This window comes from Toxorhynchites rutilus, chromosome 2, assembly GCF_029784135.1.
Source record: "Toxorhynchites rutilus septentrionalis strain SRP chromosome 2, ASM2978413v1, whole genome shotgun sequence".
Lineage (NCBI taxonomy): Eukaryota > Metazoa > Arthropoda > Insecta > Diptera > Culicidae > Toxorhynchites > Toxorhynchites rutilus.
This window is the reverse complement of record NC_073745.1, coordinates 201,129,793-201,149,897: the sequence shown is the minus strand read 5'-3', so window position 1 is coordinate 201,149,897 and position 20,105 is coordinate 201,129,793. Positions and strand designations below refer to the sequence as shown.

Below are 20,105 nucleotides of genomic sequence, written 5' to 3'. Positions count from 1 at the left end.
CCAAACGTGTTTGACAACTGCGATATGAGCAAGCAGTACTAGAGCTATCGATACAGAGCTGCCAAATCTTATCATAGAAGTGCTTTTTACATGCTGTAATCACTGTAGTTTTGTCAAGTGTATGGCACGATTCTCGCTATCTCACTCTACCTACCGTCACCGTCTATCTCACTATCAGGCTAGGCGCCAATTGGGAAGCGTATAGCGCTCGTAAGCGAGCACGAGACTACCAACACGACTTATACGTGCCACAAACGTAGCGTGGTGGAGCGCATATTGAGTCCAGTTTGATGTAAATAACGTGCCACTCGTCTACAATATCTTGTTCACACAGAGTTGCGCGATATATTTATTTACTAATACAACCACCCGACCGGTTTATGATTGTTCACCAACACAATTATTACAACTGGCACGACCAGCACGAGAAACTGTGGTTCAGCCACAGCGTCACGCGAATCGTGTCTCACGAGCGCTCTACCACCTCGCGTCATCTGGTCAATTTGCGCCGTTCTATCTATTTTCATTAGCCACAAAAACAGGCGCTAGATCGCGCCTAGATGCTCGCGCTATACGCGTCTCAATTTGCGCCTTGCCTCACTCTACTGTAAAAGTTCATCATCGACATCACGATATGTCAGATGGTGGTAAATTGGTAATTTGCGATGACAGTGGCAAGGTCAAGTGCCGACGTCTGGTGGCGACTTCAAATTAGGGCCAAAATTTGGGTCCCAAACTCGTTAATGTAATCTCTGTCAGATTAGAAGACACGAAGCCGGTTTTCAAATTTTCAAATTTGAATGAAAATTTTCACATCATTTTATTTAATTACTTGAAACACACATTTCTGACTTTCATTCAACCATATGGCTATATAATTCCAACACTGATTTTTTCATTATAAAATAAAGTTGTCTTCATAAACAATTTTCGTATAAGACTGTATGACTGTATAAGAATGTTTTTAATTTAAATAGAATACTAATTTGATATAGAAAAGCTAATTTTCATCCATAATTATAATTTTGAAAACGTTCATGCCGACTGAAAATCAGCTATTTTTTGACGCACCCCTAAACCAGTAAACGAAGCTCAGTGCCGTCAACGCGGATCGCTGTTTTGAAGAAAAAAAAATGAGGGGCTCAGAATGCAAGGGGTGTAAGTGACTTGATCGATTTCTCTTCATCAACTTTTTATTTAGTTAATAACTCAACTGTAAAAACTTTTCAATTTATGTTTGCTATAGAATCCGATAGATGAGGTTCTGACCTATTTTCCACATTGGTAAATACAGCTGGGAATATATTTGCAGCTAAGTTATGACCCAAAGAGAGAGTCGATGTAGAGAAATCGATCAAATCACTTACACCCCTTTCATTCTAATCCCCTCAAATACTTTTGACGTTTGAGATGTTGGCACCAAAAACATGGCGGGTGCCATACAGCTGAGTTTTGTGGCAGTAGGATTTCGCTATGGAAAGAAAAATCACAGCGACGAACGACTTTTGTTTGAAGTCCCTTTCAAATTCTGAAGAAAAAAAGTAGAAGGGTCTGAGCCTAGGGGCACGTACGGAAATTTGACGTAGTACTGTGAACACTTGGTTATTTTAAATGTAATTATTTTCATAGTTCATAAATCTGTTAACTTAACTCTTTTGAAACTCTAAATAGCAGCCCTGAAAAGGGTCATTTGTTGTATGTACTCATAAACTTCAAACGGTTTGTAACGAACAAAGAAAGAAAATAAGCTTCTGGCAGGAAGTTCAACTGTCTAACTGGAAATGATTAATGAATATCAGTGGAACACATAAAAGGGTTGAATGGTAGATGAAGTATATGTGAATGGATAAACAAAAAAAAATATATCGTCATTGATTACATTCAATATGAAATTTATGGGGAAGAAACGAAAAAACAAGTTGAAAATACTCACGATTTCGTGATATTTTGAGGTAAAATACACATGAAATCATGAATTTGCTTCATTGTTAATGAATAGCTATGGTATTGTCACTGTATGGATGACAATTTTCTCGTTGCTTTGATGTAATCTTGCATGAAGTATGAACGATGCATGGAATCTTGCATCTGATTACTTTAACATCTTGCTGATTTGTTAGACAGAATTATTACGCGCAATTTTGTGTTACATACAACATTCATGGAACGAAGTTGGAAAAAAGAATGCATAATACATGACCTTCACATCCGCTCACAAAACATACTTTTTTTATTTGTTAAATTGCTCACTTGTTTTATAATTTCCACTATTGATGTCTCAGGCGAAAAAAAATGTTGGATAAAATCTCCGTCTAATGATATGTATTATAACATATAACATAAGAACATTTCTGAGTAATATTCGTTTGAAAACTCTTAATAAACGTTACATTTTTCGTAGAGTGACCCTCTATATAGAAATCAAAGACGTAGTCCTACGTCAATACACAATTTACAGAAACAGTGAATAATCCGCACAGTGATGAAGTGTCGCTGTGGTTTACGCGTTGCCCGCTGGAGAAACGGTTGTCTAGTATAAACGAGTGTGAAATGATCCACAACAGATCACCAGAATATTGTTAATGTGATTTAAAGAAGAAGTAGTTCCCAAGACACCGTGTTAAACATTTTCAAAAATTGGATATTTCCTAGACCTGCGTATGATGTCTCCCTCGCAAGTAATGTCGGTAGTTTTCATTCCAAAAGTGGGAAAACGTGACAAATCACTCCCAAAGCATTCCGACCAATTAGTTTATCATCAATACTGTTGAAAACCATGGAAAAATTATTATATAAATACATAAAGTATGTATTCATGTCTAAATGTCCGTTATCTGAATACCAGTTTGCCTACCAATCAGGCAACAGTCACAGCGCTTCACACGCTTATGACAAAAATTGAAAAATCGCTCTCATCAAAAGAAACCGCACCGCATGCTTGTTTCTTGACACCCAAGGTGCTTTCGATAATGCTTCTTATTAGTCGAATGCATCCATAGCTTGCTCACACACAGACAAATCACCTCGGAGCTGGATGGGTCGCCTAATTCTGTGATTGCAACAAAGAAGGCCTTCTGATCAATTTAGAGGCAAAAGGATTCGAAGCCGTGGATTTTGCCGATGATCTAGTCCAGGGGTTTTCAAATGGTGCTCCGTGGGAAATTCGTGCTCCGAGAAGTTATAGCAAATGCTACACTTGAAAACCCACTTTGGAAACAAACAATCTTTCATTCAATTACACAGGGTATATAGAGCTTTATCTTGTTTACTCCGGGTCAGACGTCGTGTAATACTTATGACAGACATACAGCTGTACTTGCGTTGTACTTCGAAAATTGTATGTCTGTCACCATGTACAGCGCTAGAACCATGCAAGCAACTCGGTACAATCGCTGTACCTGTATCGACCTGTTTTACCGCTGTACATGGCTACAGTTGTACTGTGCGCAGCGCCATAGACGGTTAGTGGTGGGTAGCATGAACAAGCAGAATCAAATCACTTGATAAACGTTCTTTTCATTGACTTTCTTTTAAGTTAATAACTCAGATTGGAAACTTTTTTGTTGTGTTTGATAGTTTAGACACTAAATAAAAACCTTTTTCATTGAAATATGTGGTGGAAATTGGAAAAATATCTGATTATCAGTTTGACATACGGTACAATGTACAACCAAAGTATGTCTGTCATGGTACGATGGTACCTGTACAACGCTGTACACGTACAACGCAAGTACAGCTGTATGTCTGTCCCTGGTATAACTGTGACACGTAACCGAAATAGAGTTGTTCCCAGTTGGGTAATGTTAATGCAAGTGGGATTTGTTTTATTGATTAAAAAATGCAGGTGCTCCATATAATGCTTTTGCTATGAAAAGTGCTCTGCCATAAAAAAAATCTGAAAACCCCTGATCTAGTCATAATGGTACGTGGCAAGTTCGTCTACGAGATATCGACGGAATGCAGAATGCAGAATTATTCCTTTTAACAAAAAGAAAAAAACACCATCTGCTGTCTTTACATCTTGGGAGAGAGGAAATAAAATGCAGCGCTTCAGTCTTCAGTATCTAGGTGTTATCCTAGATGCTAAACTAAACTGGAATGCTAAAAGTGGCCGTACACTGTTTGTCCGGAGGTCAAATATTTGATTTGATTTGATATTTGTACAAACACTATTTTGTTTGCCACTCTTCAATTTTCAACAGTAGTAAACAATATCAAACACCGAACATGGAAAAAATCAACTGAAATATTCAAGGTAACCTAACCATGTACCGACAGGTTCGAAGAACAGACTGAAAAAATATTTTAGGCATCCAATAATTGAATATTTGCTTGTCGTGTTTTGTGTAGAATATATTTGATCAGTACACGTTGACCAAATTTTATCTGTCAAAAAGAGTCAAATATTTGGCTTCGGTCAAACAGTGTATGAGCACCCTAACTTAGATTCAATAATCAGTAAGGCAAATGCAGCCCTATGGACATGTTCTAGAATGATAGAAAGAACATGGGGCCTTAAACCAAAAAAGGGTTATGTGGGTCTACACTGCAATTGTGCGGCCTAGGATAACCTATGCCTCATTAGTATGGTGGTCAAAGACTAAGGAGGATGTAGCTACAAAAAAGCTAAACACCCTCCAACGACTAGCATGCGTTGAAATTACTGAAGTGCCATAAATCAATATTTATTACTTCCCATCTAATTAGATACATCTTGGGCGATGGAAATGAGCAGGGTACAGTGATTATAGCAGCATTTGCTACCGTTCGATTTGGTTGTCAAATGTGCCGTTAATCCTGTGTGTTAACACAAATTTTGTTATTGTTTTGCAAGTCGGATGGTTCTCAAAACGTTGGTACCATAACAAAGTATATTCTCGCCTCTGTTATCAGTTTTGGATAAAATGGTTATTCTAGATTACGAGCAGTATGATGAGATTCAGAAATTTATTCACAATTACCGAGGATTATACATTGATTGCAACAGTGAATTGATAAAAGCATTTCCTCAGCATGATCCCGACATGCTCGGAAGTATTCTATCCCGCGATATTCAGCAGCGGCTGAAGCAGTCTCATGCTAGAATAAGTGCAAAAGCTGAAGATCTTATTGCCGACTACGAAAAATCAGTGAAAGCTAAAGGAGATTTCAATATATTATTGAAAATGTCTGTTTCTCTGAGAATTCCACCCCTTTCGTTATGTCGAATTATACTGGTGAAAAAATATCACACCAAATCAAGGCAGGAAGTTTCTGAAATGATACGAAATCCCGATCTGATAACGGACTCTTTGCTGGGAGCGAATGTGGGCTACTGTTTATACAACGAAAACATGGAAGGCCCTATCACGGATACAATCCGAAGATGTATTGGAGAGGAGTATGAAGTTAAACTGAAACAAATGGCTCGTGACATGGGAATGGTGTTTCACGACGAAGGTGATTTGAGAAGAACCGGTTACGATAAAACACCAGATTTGAAGCTGGCTATTCCCTGCCTCTTCAGAGGACGAGTGATCAATTGGATTGAAAGTAAAGCCTCGTTCGGTGATATGGAATCTCACCAAAAGTACGTGAAGGATCAGTTGATAAGCTACGGAAACAGGTAATAAATGTATTTTTTAGAAGATTGTTCAACAATTTACATTGAATTATAATTTCAGGTTTGGCGGAGGAATGGTTATTTACTGGTTTGGATATCTCGATATGATCGCCGATTGTGCCGAGAATGGAAATTTAATAACGGTCATTGACAAATTTCCAAAACCTGCAGAATTTGAATTCCTCAAATTTAATATCCCAGAAAAATGTCGACAAGAATCCCATAGGTGACACAGCTAGATTTACATAAGTAATTCTAGAGTCTCGATGTATAAATATATTTTAGAAAGATATCTACTACATTAGATTGACTTATCACATTAATTCTTTGGAATTCATCTGCGTCGGCAGGCTTATTCCAAAAAACATACCCGAATGAAAATGGCAAAGAATTATCTTTTGAGTAAAACCAAATTCTTTAAATTCATCTGTCTTTATTTCAATTCAAAGTTCTCTGTCTTTAAAAAAAACCCTTGTTTAGTAAAAATAAATGTAATATTTGCCAATAGATGGCGCTACTTATCTGTATTTTTCGTTTTATAAGTACGATCGGGTTACGCTAGAAGGTGTTGGAAAAATGGAATTTCCTATACTCTTAGAAAAATATGGTATATATAACAAATATTTTGGTAAATACCTAAGATAAGATCAGACAATAGGGGGTCTTTTACGGACCAAATTTCTGTCAGTCGTTCTAATTTCTGATTGGCTGATTTCGATAAATTTTTGTAAACAAAGCCGATTTTTTCAGTGTTGCCAATAAAAATAAATAGCGTTGGATTTGTTTTGAATTTAGAAATGCTAAATTTAATGAATATTACGATATTTAGTTTAAAGGAAATGTGAAGTAATTATATGCAACTTTATGTATGTGTTTTTTCACAATGGAGTAAAGTGAACGGTAAAATACTCATTTGTCAGTTTAGCTTCGTTAGGTCCCTAGTGCGATTTCATATTTCGGAATATAATTTCCATTGCTAAGAAGAAATGGAAAGTCTCATCATTCACAATGCAGATGGCAGAGTTGTTAGCTCTTGCTCGTAAATATGAAAAAGAGATGGTTGATACCATCCAGGTTGTGTTTTGCTGACTACCAATTGTTACACTGCTGACATGTTCTTTCCTGCTGACTTATTTTGATGATGTAAAGAGCTACAAATTTTGTTCTTTTATGTCGAGGAAAGTTTTCGCTTCATCGGTGTACTCATAGTCGAATTCAATATTCATGTCATCCACATTATCACTAAAATTAGATGAAGCTGAAATTCGATATAATGTCGATGCTGCTGTCCATCAATTTTTGGGCTGAACATTCTTCTCGCCGCTTTGATGGCAAGTCCACCAATACAACAAGATGTTCTTGTGTACCGGCTGTATGCGAAGCATTCGGTACTACGGTCATGTATTGCGAAAGAGTAACGAATTTCAAGTTGTTTCTGAATTACAATGGAGTTGAGCGCCGTTGTTTTGCACGAATCAACGAGATAAGATTCTCCAGACAATCTTGGACGAGTTGTTATGGATATCATTATTATATTATAGATATGGGTATTTAAAAAACTTATTTTATCCTTTATCCTTTTTGAGATTGCCTTACTGAAAATATGCAAAATCATTAAATTCGCACCAACCAAATGTTACGATTCATAAACACAGAAATTAAAAAAATCCGAAATTTTATAATATTTGGCAACGCTGGCATCTTTATGTCATGGCTTTGTTTTTGTACGTCGAAGAAGAGTAAGAAGCCAGTTGTCTCATCTTGTCTTAGGTAAATACATAATACCAATCTTGTCATGCGGAGAAAATTAAATTGGTTGTCAAAAGAATCCAATAATCAGGAAGAGGAAAGTGTTATTTTTCATATAATGATACAATGCATAGAGAAAATATTGTTATTAAAGGTAAACATAATCGAATTATTAAAAATGCACGAACTACATTTTTCCATCAATTTATACCGTTAAAAATCATATGAGCTCAACTGACTTTTTGGCAGTAACTGGAAGTACAGTATTACTGTATTATCAGAATCATCTGGATTATCAGGATCATTGCATACTACATACTACGGATGTTGGGCTTTGTTTTTCTCATTTTCAAAAAAAAATCCCGTATTCAATCTGTGCGTTGCTGTATCGATGATTGAATGAAATGACGCTTCAAATCGTGGCAATTAAGTATAACTATTAAAACCAGCAAAGAATTGATATATTTCGAAAAAATGCTTCCTGAATTGTTGATACTTTCGTTTCTCAGCTGTGTGTAGTGGACAAATATGTTGAAAACCATGGCTATGATTTCCACTTAGTTTCCTAAGTTTGTTTTATATAAGTTTCATAGCAACAACGGTTACTATGCATAATGTAAATAACAAATTCATAACAACCACAAGGGTATAAAAAGAACCATTGTCAAAAGGTTAAACATCAGTATTGCTAAATAAAGTCACCAGTGTAGAACGCTGTTATCAACAAAATACGAAAAAGTTTGCTTCTTTGATCGGAGAAACATTGAACAGCATGGAGAGTTGCAAGAAATGTTTTTTCAAGCAACATGCATTCGATTTACTCCACACCACCCAGCTACCAATTATTAATCATTTTTGCCGGACGAATAATTCGTACAAAATCGTAATCATCCCAGCTGCGCATAGTATAAGGCCCATTAATAGGTTGCTAGTAGCTGACTTGACAGTGAGCAGCTACTGGGCCGCTGAACTCGCTTGACAATTGGTTGACTCGCCTTGTCCATTTACACAGTGTGAGCTGCTGACAAGAAACTACCCAGCAAACATTAAATCGCATATCAAGCGTATATATAACATCATATCCCCTCAAATTTGGTTGGCATATAATGCGCCTAACTGGCATATGCATGCAAAAGTGGAGGCCATATACAGGGTGGGCCATTTAAAGTGGAAGGATTTGTTTTTGCAATAGCAAAGTAAAGAAGTGGAATTTTAAATATTTTTTTTTTGAAATTCATTTATTTTGGTCCAAGGAGATTTGTTCTAACTACTTTTTGATTATGATATCTCGTAAATGACCGCCTCTGGCCTTGACCGCAAAATGTGCCCTTTATTCGGCATTCCAATGTTTCGGCCGATATGGCAGCAATTTCTTGTCGGATATTGTCTTTCAGCGCAGCCAGGGTCCTTGGTTTACCAGTGTATACCTTGGATTTTAAATATCCCCATAAAAAAAAGTCAGGAGGCGTCAAATCAGGTGATCTCGGTGGCCAGTCATAATCGCCGTTTTTCGATATTAATCTTCCGGGGAACATTTCGCGCAATAATTTGGTCGTGGCAGCCGCTGTATGGCATGTAGCGCAGTCCTGTTCAAATCAACACGAATTATGCGTCGGAGAGTGGTTCGAGCGATGCCTAACTCTTGCGAACGATGGCGACCTGATGTCGATGGAGTCTCTGCAACACTGGCTCGAACGGCATCAATATTCTCGTCGAAACGTCTTGGTCGTTGTCTGGACAGATGACTGGCATTACCAACACTACCAGACGATATAAATTTGGCATATAATCGACGTATAGTGTTGTCTCCAGGCGATGTTTTAACTTTATTTTTATTTTTCCACGCACGTTTAGTTAAAACAATTGAGAAGTTATTTTGAATGTACAGCTGAACAATTTCAGCGCGTTGTTTAGGTGTATATTGTTCCATGGTTAAAATTGTACTGAAATGACGCTTCCAACGCGGTATGACATTTGTTAATCTGACATCTCTGTCAAAAGTTATGGGGTTGCCAGATGCTTCCACTTTAAATGGCCCACCCTGTACATACATGGCAAATGCTTACCGAATTTGTTTGGATGAATATGCAACTTTGACCGGCTATAATAGCGATTACGTTGAAATTGAATTGCGATCTAATATGAATATAGTCATGAATTGTCAAAGCACCAAATACGACTTTTGCCATACTCATATACGATTTATTACAGATATGAAAAAAAACAAATGGCGCAAAATATTTTCGTGAAATGTTTATTATAGCCTCACGAATCGCCATTTTTATATATGAGTATTTATGTTCGTAGAAATAATAATTGTTGATTGACTTGTGTTGGGAGTGGAATATGAATGTTTAAAATGACACAGATTGATGTTTGGTGAAAACTGCTCCGATGTGGGTTCGAACTCCGGTCGTCTGGATTATCATCCACCAGCTATCTCGCGCGGCTATCTGAAATTTAATTCAACAGCAGTTAAAACTTTCGAGTGCATCAGCATTTCATTGACATTTCAATACGATGTAATATGTTCTTTATTAGGATCTAATATGATTTACTGTTTCATGATTTTCTTCAGCATGCAACACGATTTACTACAGTACTGAATCGATTTAAATTATACGATTATACGACCCACAAACTGCGTCAGCGTAATATACGCATATGATGCGGATTAAATATATTTAACGACAATGTACATCATAAAATTGATATTTATTATACCGATATGCGACTTAATCTGATAATGGTATATGAAATCGAGTTTTTACATATTATGCGATTTCCAATATACACGATACATACTTTGACTGATATTATATGCGATTATGATTTATTCGGATTTCTTGTAAGACTTGGCACGTGCAAAATTATACGATTTAATGTTTGCTGGGTAGATACTACTGCATTGGCTTACCAGGGATGCCAGATGATTTTTCCATCAGCAGCTTCGTGTACCAATTTATGAAATAAAAATGATAGTAGATTTGCAGGTGGATTAAATACGCGTCAAAAATTAAATTAATTAATGAAAATGTACTTTTTTAAATCGAATATTTATTCTGTTTCTTAGAACAATACTTTTTTTGCAAGTTGTGAGTGAATTTTGAATGAAAATTGTGCCTGATAATGTTTCTATATTAGAATTTCTAAGGAAAACTATCTCAAAAAGAAAGCGTGCATAAAAAATAACAACGATTTCGTTCAGAAACTATGAGGGTTTTTTTTGTTTATCCAATAATTTTCAAGTCTATAAATATCTCTGCATATTTTCAAATATCTTAAAAATAGAGACATTTCTTTATATTTGGCATCCCTGATTCGAACGCTAAATTCTGTTTTTGACGGTGTGAGGGATGCGAGTGCGAGTAAATTAAAAAAAAAAACTTTGAAGTAGCTCGCACGCCGTAGCTCGCACGTGGAATTCGCAACATTCCGGTCGGAATGTGTGGCCAACAATTGGGTCCAACGGATCGATCGCTGTAAACAGGCCCGTGGTGGTCATATGACCGAAATCGAATTTCATTCTAAAAAAGTAAGAGTTGAACTACAACCAGAATAAATTTTAACTCAATATCTAAAAAAACCTGTGTTGTTTTTCAAAGTTGACAAATCCTAAATGGAAGTCTCTTCTACTCGGACAACGAAGTAAATGACGTGATGGAGTAGTAGTGGTCGAGAGGCATATTTATATTAATTCGCCACGCCCATTAAAACAATCAACCAACGAGAATAGCGAAAATAACTGATGAACGAGTCATGTTTGGCAGCGAATGTGTTCTTTGTGACCCTATAACAGGAGAGAGGAAGGCGTTTATGGAAAAAAAAGGTGAAAATAAAGCAAGGCAATAATAAATGTACTCTGAGGTGAACCAATACGTAAAATCCACTCTGCGGTGATATAGCTACGGATAATCGTATTCCATCCAAATTGTCGAGAAATGCAATATTTCAGACGCTTGTGATCAAGTTCTCTCCCTCTTCCGTTTCCCATCATTCTGTCTTTATATACCGCCCCTCTAATCCGCTCACTGTCCAAACAGATGTACCTTGTACCATAGACTCGTCTTGCATCCGTCTATAAACATATAATAATGGCAGAAAGTGAAACCGTCGAAAGTCGCTGAATGTGTTTTACATCAAGCTCCTGCTGCGACTTGTCAAATCGCGCGGTAGAGCCGTCTAGTGTGTTTCCACGCTTATCCTCGTTAGGGGCTGTCCATTTACCACGTGGACAACTTTAAAGAGGGTAGGGGGTATGAAAATGTCCACGCTTGTCCACGGAGAGGGAGGAGAGGGTAGAGACTATGTCCACGTCTTCTTCTTGAATGGTGTAAACGTTCGCTATGCAACTTTTGCCGTCTCAACGTATGCATTAACTAACGTCATTTATTAATACTTAGTTGAGATATATAAATATAAAGAAATAAATATATTTTCAAGTAATCACCGATACCTTCTAAATTAAATGAAAACTGTTCCGTATGTAAGAATTTTTAAACTGTCCGTCCATTTCTTAGGATAATAATACCTGTATAGTTTTTCAAGCAGAATTTCGTGTAAAATCATTATTTCGCATTACTTTTCTCGAAAAGTTACAATTTTTCAAAGTATTGGAATTTTGTCAATTTCTTGGAATTGATATTTACATTTGCGTAAGATGATCAATGAACCACTAGTCCTCAAACTTGAATCAATTGACCCAGTTACTTTTTTTATGAAAATGTCACACAGAATGTAGTTGTAAAACAATTAGATTGATGGTTTTGAAATACCTTTCAGTAGTGAAAAACAAAACTTTAAATTTTTCGTTTTTAAGGGTTTTTATTATATTTTTCCCAAAAATGCATGATAAACTTGATTATTTCTATCCACAAAATGGCTCTTCAACCCTTTTACAATTCCTTCCTCGACACCACAATGTTATTCGTTTTCCACTATTTAACCCTTTCACGCCCAAAGGGAAATGTTTTTCCCTTCTACGAAAATCGTTATCGATTGTTCAATTATTATAGAATCGATATTTATTTTACTGAATGTCAAAATTAAACGTATGTTCAAGGCAGCAAATGTGTTTCTGAACGAATAAAAAAAGGACTGTCAAACATGGTCCGGTCTGACTTAACAAAGACCACATAATACATGTGTTATGTGCAATGTCCACTTGTGCTTCAAAAGTAAACGAAAATGTTTCGTAAAATACCATAACTTATTTTACTTTTCTGATTATTTTTATCATGTTTTTTGTATTACAATTAGAGTTCGCAATCACAATTAAGACACGCATTCAGAAACATTCGACAGTAAAATCGAAAAATGCATTTATTCAAAAAATTCAGTTACATGCTTTCAAAGTAATTCCGATAAAATACACGATTCCCAGCAAGTTTTCCACTCTTGGAAGGTCTGATGAAAAAAGTTTTCTCCGAGCTTCTTGAAAATCGCCTCCAATGCTTTTACTACTGTTAAATTCTTGGTGAATCGATGGCCTCCAAGGTGTTTTTTTCAGCTCAGGAAACAACGAACAAATTACAGGAAACCAAATCTGTCGAGTAAGGAGGGTGTGGCATAACTTAAATGTCGTTTTTCTCCAGGTATTCGGTTACAATTCAAGGGGTATGTGTTATCGGAGGGTTTTCAGAATGTTCAAATAATATTTCGAGTTAAAAGGAACCTTCTGAGGAACCTCGTGTTGATATATTACACTAAAGTAATAAAAAAAACGATTAGCATTACCATTCCGACCGACTTTGATTGACGAACTTTCTGAGTACGCAGAGAATCAACGTGTTTCCATACGGACGTTTCGCTTTTCGTTTTGGGATCCCAATGATAAACCCAGGTTTCGTCAACAGTTATGACTCTATCTAAAAAATTCCGCTTCCAGAATTTTTTTTCCATAATTTGCACGCGTTGACATGTCTCTCTATCTGATGGGTAGTTAAGAAATGCGGTACCCATTTGGCGCACACATGTCTCAGCTTCAATTCGTTCGCTAGGATGTTGTGTATCGAACCTACGGATATATTCATGATCTCGGCTATTCTTTCTACACTAATCGACCTATCTCCTTGCACAATAGTCCATATCGTGTTGATATTGACCTCAGTACAGGAGGTTCTGGGCCTTCCTCCGTGAGGAATCAGTTCACCCGATTCTCGACCATTTTTGAAACTTGAGAACCATCGAAAAATTGTTTTTTGGCTCATAAAAAGTTCACCATAAGCCTCTTTCATCATATCAACCGTTACTGGCGCGGATTTGCCCAAGCGATTGCCAAATTTTATCGCACAACGTTGTTCAATTTCAAAGTCGCGTCACACATAGCGAAAACTTCAGAGGCGAAAACCAACTCGATTTCAAAACACATATACTCATTCGCTAGAAATGAGTGTAGGGATAATACTGACAGTTGTTCTGGAAACAAAAAACCATGCTCTACAGTCTACACGCTCCCTCTTCAAAAAAAAATCACTGACAGATGTTTCTGAATGCTCCTCGTAGTAAAGTTCTAGATCAATGTTTGAAGTTATGTAGTTTATATTCAGATGCGGATTGTTCCTCACTTGGTCAACTGTACATTGCGTGTTTCTGTGTTAGCAAACCAGATAGCCTTTATATCTCCGCTGATGATGACGAAAAAATATTGTATACTAACAAGTATTTCAAAATAAAAAACTCATATATTCTTCTTCTTCTTCTTATATGGCACTAACGTTCCTAGAGGAACTCCGCCGTCTCAACGTAGTATTACTTGCGTCATTTTCATTAGTACTTAGTTGAGATTTCTATGCCAAATAACACGCCTTGAATGCATTCTGAGTGGCAAGCTCTAGAATACGCCTGACCACAGTGCAAGTCAGAGGAAATTTCTTTGATGAAAAATTTCCCCGACCAGAACGGGAATCGAACCCGAACCCCCGGCATCTTAGGTTTGACGCTAACCACTCGGCCACGGGAGCACAAAAAAAACTCATATATCTCAAACTCATATGAAGCATGTGCTTTGTTATGCATTACTAACATTATTACCATACAAGAACAATGGGCCACAACAAAGTAGGTACAATAGGGTACAGCTAGTAAAATTTTGAATAAAAACAAATAGAATTAAAATGGAATTAAGGGACAATTCAGTTATTTCCTTAATTATATTAATTTAAAAAAGTAAAATGTCCACGTGGACAAAGGGGGGTAGGGGTATGGTAATGTCCACACTTGTCCACGGAGGAGAAAGGAGAGTCTTAAGCAATGCTTTTTTTTCTGTCCACGTGGTATGTGGACAGCCCCTTAGATGGGGGATATCGCCCCCATTACGTTGACCTCAGAAAAAATATCGTAAATCGAAAACGAAAAACATACTTTAAATAAAAGTATTCTATTTCTGTGATGTTTTTTCGTGTCAGCATATTTTTAGCCTACTTGTGACAATACGCTTTTTTATATGCGGCCACCTCTGTTGCTCTTATTTCTTGTGCGATTTTTTTTCGGTCACGCATTCTAAGTTTGCATTACCAAAAGGATTGGGTATTATTTCACCAAGGATTTTTCTGGGTGTAAGTACAAATTTGTTTGTTTTTTGCAAACTTTATAAACTGGCATCTCTGTACGACGTTTAGTTTTAGGGAAACCAGGTGATTTTTTTAAATATCTTCACATGGTACGTAAAAATGTCTTCAAATGTCTTCACATGTCTTCACAGTCATATTGGAAAAACTAAATTTCATAGCTTACATTTGGACAAAGTTTGATATCTCATTTAATGTTTATATTAATTGGGATTATTATATAGCGCATTTCACTAAACTTGCCTTGAGGTTTTGTAGTTTTTGGCAGACTTTTTTCACTTCTTAACTATGCGAACCTGGCCAGAACTTTCACCTGCCATTTTCAGCCAAAGGCTGGTTCATTCCTTCGCACCTGTTTTGTAGATTATTTCAAGAAATGTGAATTGTCAGAGTTGGCAGCCACCTATGGATGATGCGCCACTGGAATGATGCGAATTATGGCAAAGATATGTGTTTGAGTGTATGTAAATAGAGAAGGCGATTGAGTGGTTATCAGTTTGATGTTTTCTTGTTGTCTATAGAGTGACTGTTGTCATGTGCTCCCTTGGCCGAGTGGTTAGCGTCATAACTAACATGCCGGGTGTTCGGGTTCGATTCCCGTTCTGGTCGGGGGAATTTTTCACGTGATCACGCGTATTCTAGAACTTGCCACTCAGAATGCATTCAAGGCGTGTTATTTGGCATAGAAATCTCAACTAAGTACTAATAAAAATGACGCAAGTAATACTACGTTGAGACGGCGAAGTTCCTCTAGGAACGTTAGTGCCATTGAAGAAGAAGAAGAAGAGTGACTGTTGTCTTTGAATTTCAAGTGGTTGTGTAGATTAAATAGAAGGTATAGATTTTGAAGAAATAATAGGAAATAAATATAGAGTTGAGAAGGAAAATAGGGAAAAATTGTTGAAAGTCTAGTTAGTCTCAGTCTAGTAGTCAATCCGTTCACATGTAAAAATAAATGTATTTCCCGTTAATAAATCCATGTAGTTTGTCAAGTACCAAGTGTTTAATTAATTGTTGGTGCGAAAGTAAATTTGTGATAAGTTCCCTGAGCTATCGTTGGTGGATCGGGTTGATCCAGACAATATATTTCACAACTGTGAAATAAATTTCATGAGTTTAAAAATGATAATTAGCCTGATTAATTTGATTAGGCATTGATTGAGTGAATATCGCCCCGGTTTCCACAAACACGGAACTGTGATAACTTAATTTGTTTATTCCACTTCCGAAGTTTTGGTTGTAGCTCAAACCATATCCATAAAACTGATTATTGAAACGATATGTAACTGGAAAACCTTCGTTTTGTGAAGTGGTCGTTTGAAAGATCTAGGTTAATCTATTGTATAATATAAGTCCAAATTAAAAACAGGAAGTGGGTTATATCTATGGTATAACCGCAAGGGTGACGTAGGACTATCGTTGATTTAAAGATCATTTGTTTGAAGTTGAATCTGAATTCATTCTGAATGAATGAATATTTGGAGAACTTCGAAAACGAGAGCGTTACGTTGGAGGCACAAGGTTTTATGGATCCAATATTGGATACGGAAATATCCTACTGATGGGGAAGAATAATCTTCAGAAGCTATCCTGTTAATTGCGATTGATTGAAAAATCACAAAACCAAATGTATTTGGTCACAGTGTTACATGGATAGAAAACATTAAAATAAACTCTTTCATATGAATGTAATTTTAAATTCCCAGAGGAACTGGCAGATTATTTTCAGTAACGATTGGATATTTCCACATTTTCCTCGATACTGGAAGCCCACCAGTGGTTTATGCTAACTCGATAACCATCTGTTAATAGCACTTGATTGAAAAATATTTGTTCACAGTGTTACATGGATAGAAAACATTCAAATAAACTCTTTCACATGAATGTATTTTTAAATTCCCGGAGGAACTGGCAGATTATTTTCCGGATCTTTCTCGATGCTGAATGGCATCCAAACGGAAAGAATTCCGCGCGTGTATGTGTGTGTGTAGCGGCTGCTTCGAGATCTTCCCGGGGAACCGTTTGTGGCATCACTCTCCTCCTGATGGATTCCCTTCTGGCCTAAGGTGCACAAACAGGCTCTTGGTGACATCGTTCATCCGCGCTTTCATGATAAATGAAGAGCTTCACAACAACAGCGACAACATGCTCCAATCGCTTTTCAATTAGAACTGAGTGGATTTCCGAGCGGCGCTCGCTTAAATACCGATTGGTGATTTCAATAGCCTGTTTTGAAAGCAAATTTAAGACTATTGAAACAAGTTTTTGGATCAGAAAGTAACAAGTATAGAACGCGTAGACATTTTATCTTTCGAATGAAGTGTTTATCATACCATTTCGTTCAGTTGTTTAGGAGCTATTAACACTCAAAATCTCGGTCTCCGGCGTAACGCTTTCGTTTTCGAAACTTTGATTTTACACCCCGGTATAGAAATGAAAGACGTAGTCCTACGTCAAAAAAAAGTACAATGTCACAATCATTAAAATTTTCTAGTGCGAATGAACTAATATCTTCTTGAGACATTAGAGACATCCCTCGTTGTTGAACTCATTCTATACATTTGTGGATTTTCTGCTTGGAAAAGATTGAAAAATGCGAGTGAATGACCCCAAGACTATCTTTGCGCAGTGGCGACATCATAACCATTGAGATTTATCCGAGGTGTGATTGTTGCTAGTTGAACAGTAAAAAAACCCCGAGGCAAAAGTATCTGTCGATTACTAATAACAAAAGTAAACAAGTGACACTGATAAAAATGCGATCGAATGACAATGATACAAAAGCCTTACTTCTTTTGAAGATCTTTCCGGCCAATAGTAAGAAATTTATGAAAATAATATCTCTCAAAAATTCACTCACGTTATCATACTGAAATGTCTTCACATATTTCATAATGTCTTCAAAATGTCTTCACAGTAAGTCAAATGTGTTCAAAATGAAGACATGTCTTCAAACCTGGCAACCCTGTTAAGTTTGCTTATTATTTATATTTTACAGTAAAAGCCGGCGCTGTGCCGAGTTTTCTATTTCGATTCGGCTATTTCGAAGAATTTCAGTTAAATTTTAGAAAAATTCAATCAAAATGGGTGTTACAGTCTTGCAGCCATATCCAGTCGATAACAAATCTGGTGCACAAACGATCGAGTTTTTAGTGAAACGCGTGTTAGCTTTGGGAGCAGTGCAAGTAGGACACTTCCTGGTGGATTGTGAGACATATTCATCAATCCCACAGATGGGCCCAACAAAAACTGTCCACATCCTCCATAACTCGGAACAACCTGCATCGGTCTTTTCCATACTGGACACGGGAACCAAGCAAATCCCGCTGGTAACTGATGGGCTATTTGATTTACTCATGGCTCGAATTTCTCCTGCTTACACATCCAAGAAGCAAACCAAGATTGAGTCCAAAGGACCTCGGTTCGAGTTTGGGGACTTTTTGATTAAACTGGGCAGCGTCACCATGAGCCAAAATTTTAAGGGAGTTTTGGTAGAGGTGGAATACCGACCGTGTCTTGTCGCTTCCAGCTGCTGGGAATTGATGAGAGAGTTCCTGCAAGGCTTTCTCGGGTCTAACGTGTCGAATACGATTCCCGCTTATTTTGCCCAACGAATAAATATTAATACTAACCATACAAAAGCGAATGATATTTACCAACCTATCGATACTATTAATCAGTATTTAGAACATTTTTCGAACTACCGGAAACAAACAACTTCATTGGTAGCACCCAGGGTTTAGAAAATAGTTTTTGATAGATGTATCGATTAAGTGGTTTCTTTACGGAATAAATGCATATTTATATGTAATATAGTACTGTTACACTCCGAAAGCCAAACAATAAAAAAATTTTGTACTATTATACAGTAAACAGATCAGGAGGTTATTATTATTACTTATTTAGGACACTTCAGCAAAATGACTTTCGTTTCATATTTGAAGGAGACCTTTTCTGATCCCATAGTTTGCATATGAATATACACTTTCGGTTTCATATTCAAACAAACACCGCTTTGTGTCTGCAATATAAACACTACTGATAATGAAGAACAATATATATAAATATTGTTCTTGTTAAAAATCTGAATCCTTCAATGAATATATCCTTGTTTCAATATGGCGAAGAATACTAGTAAATTTAGAGGGAATGTGAAAAAACAAGTCATGACATCTATTGATTAGCATGGGCAATTTATTTATTACTGAACATTTCTTTTCAGCGTTTTGCTAATTTTCTCAACTGATGATCGGATAGAATTCGAAAAAAAGCTCGAATCTATCGCATGCTTGTCATAACATGATTGAATTATATACAAGACAATAAACAAAAATTTACAAAATGGCAATTGGGGCTAATACAAATGGAATTTCCTCAGCTCAGCTAGCGTCCTTTGTCATGTTTCGGTATCTTTCTTTACTCTGAAGCTTTAGAAGAAACTCCGTCCAACGAATGCCAAAAAACAATCCGGTTAAATATCCTTCAACTCAGCTGGAAGATCCGCCTTTGGATGTTTGTTTTCGAAATGTTGCTTGTACGTTTTTGGGTCGGGCATTTGAGATTTACATACAGCACAGGAAAATACTAATGCTTTCTGGGCAGCCTTCATCTGATCACTCAATCCGTGGCCCTGTTGCTTTTTTTGTTTGGCAGCCTTTTCCTGGGCTTTTTGCTGCGATTGAATTTTTTGATGTCCGCGTGCCATATTGCTATGATCTGAATCTGAATAAATGAAAAAAAGGTAAAATGTTTATAAAGTTAAATATAAGAATCCCACATTTATTTTACTACCGAAATACTCACATTGAATTTGGTTTAGCCGGCACTCTTTGAAGTACAGTTGTTTGTGTTATTTGAAGATTTGTACTAGTAAACAAAGTGTTTTAAGTTCAAATGCTTTATGCAGGTAATTTCTCCAAGGTATTCACGATACCGAAGGTGCAGTATCGACATCTACCAAAGTTTTGAGTTGGTGTGAAGCAATAATCAGATGAGGGTCCGTCCATATACCACGTGGAAAAAAAAGCACGATTGTTCCTTTTGTGGATACACTTGGACATTCCTCCTTTTTGACGTAGGACTACGTCTTTCATTTCTATACCGGGGTGTAAAATCAAAGTTTCGAATGCGAAAGCGTTACGCCGGAGACCGAGATTTTGAGCGTTAATAGCTCCTAAACAACTGAA

At 36.8% G+C, this 20,105-nt stretch overlaps 3 protein-coding genes and 1 pseudogene across 4 annotated transcripts; 3 read left to right on the top strand and 1 right to left on the bottom strand.

Annotated features, from left to right (window-relative positions):
• Positions 1-4,803: 4,803 nt before the first annotated feature.
• Positions 4,804-6,024, top strand: LOC129769275 (CDAN1-interacting nuclease 1). 2 transcript variants are annotated; one of them, XM_055771405.1, is made up of 3 exons: positions 4,804-4,852; positions 4,918-5,605; positions 5,664-6,024. In XM_055771405.1, the coding sequence occupies exons 2-3, from the start codon at positions 5,025-5,027 to the stop codon at positions 5,830-5,832; spliced, it is 750 nt and encodes a 249-aa protein (XP_055627380.1). In that variant the 5' UTR covers positions 4,804-4,852; positions 4,918-5,024; the 3' UTR covers positions 5,833-6,024. The 2 variants fall into 2 exon arrangements, with proteins under 2 accessions (XP_055627380.1, XP_055627379.1); XM_055771404.1 differs by having other exon boundaries at positions 4,817-5,605.
• Positions 6,025-17,536: 11,512 nt separating this feature from the next.
• On the top strand, positions 17,537-17,656 carry LOC129772220 (U4 spliceosomal RNA; annotated as a pseudogene).
• A 258-nt stretch (positions 17,657-17,914) lies between these two features.
• Positions 17,915-18,794, top strand: LOC129767611 (mediator of RNA polymerase II transcription subunit 20). Its single transcript, XM_055768659.1, has one exon. The coding sequence runs from the start codon at positions 18,003-18,005 to the stop codon at positions 18,660-18,662; it is 660 nt and encodes a 219-aa protein (XP_055624634.1). The 5' UTR covers positions 17,915-18,002; the 3' UTR covers positions 18,663-18,794.
• A 297-nt stretch (positions 18,795-19,091) lies between these two features.
• LOC129767612 (zinc finger protein 706-like) lies at positions 19,092-19,887 on the bottom strand. Its single transcript, XM_055768661.1, has 2 exons — positions 19,723-19,887; positions 19,092-19,641 (listed from the first exon to the last, which is right to left on the bottom strand). The coding sequence occupies exon 2, from the start codon at positions 19,622-19,624 to the stop codon at positions 19,391-19,393; it is 234 nt and encodes a 77-aa protein (XP_055624636.1). The 5' UTR covers positions 19,625-19,641; positions 19,723-19,887; the 3' UTR covers positions 19,092-19,390.
• Between the last annotated feature and the right edge of the window lie 218 nt (positions 19,888-20,105).

Excerpts from the sequence above, each read along its gene's own strand:
- LOC129767611 (XM_055768659.1), top strand. The coding sequence starts at position 18,003 with ATGGGTGTTACAGTCTTGCAGCCATATCCAGTCGATAACAAATCTGGT.
- LOC129769275 (XM_055771404.1), top strand. The coding sequence starts at position 4,905 with ATGGTTATTCTAGATTACGAGCAGTATGATGAGATTCAGAAATTTATT. Across the intron at positions 5,606-5,663 it reads TTGATAAGCTACGGAAACAG|GTTTGGCGGAGGAATGGTTA; the intron begins GTAATAAATGTA and ends TTATAATTTCAG.
- LOC129767612 (XM_055768661.1), bottom strand. The coding sequence starts at position 19,624 with ATGGCACGCGGACATCAAAAAATTCAATCGCAGCAAAAAGCCCAGGAA.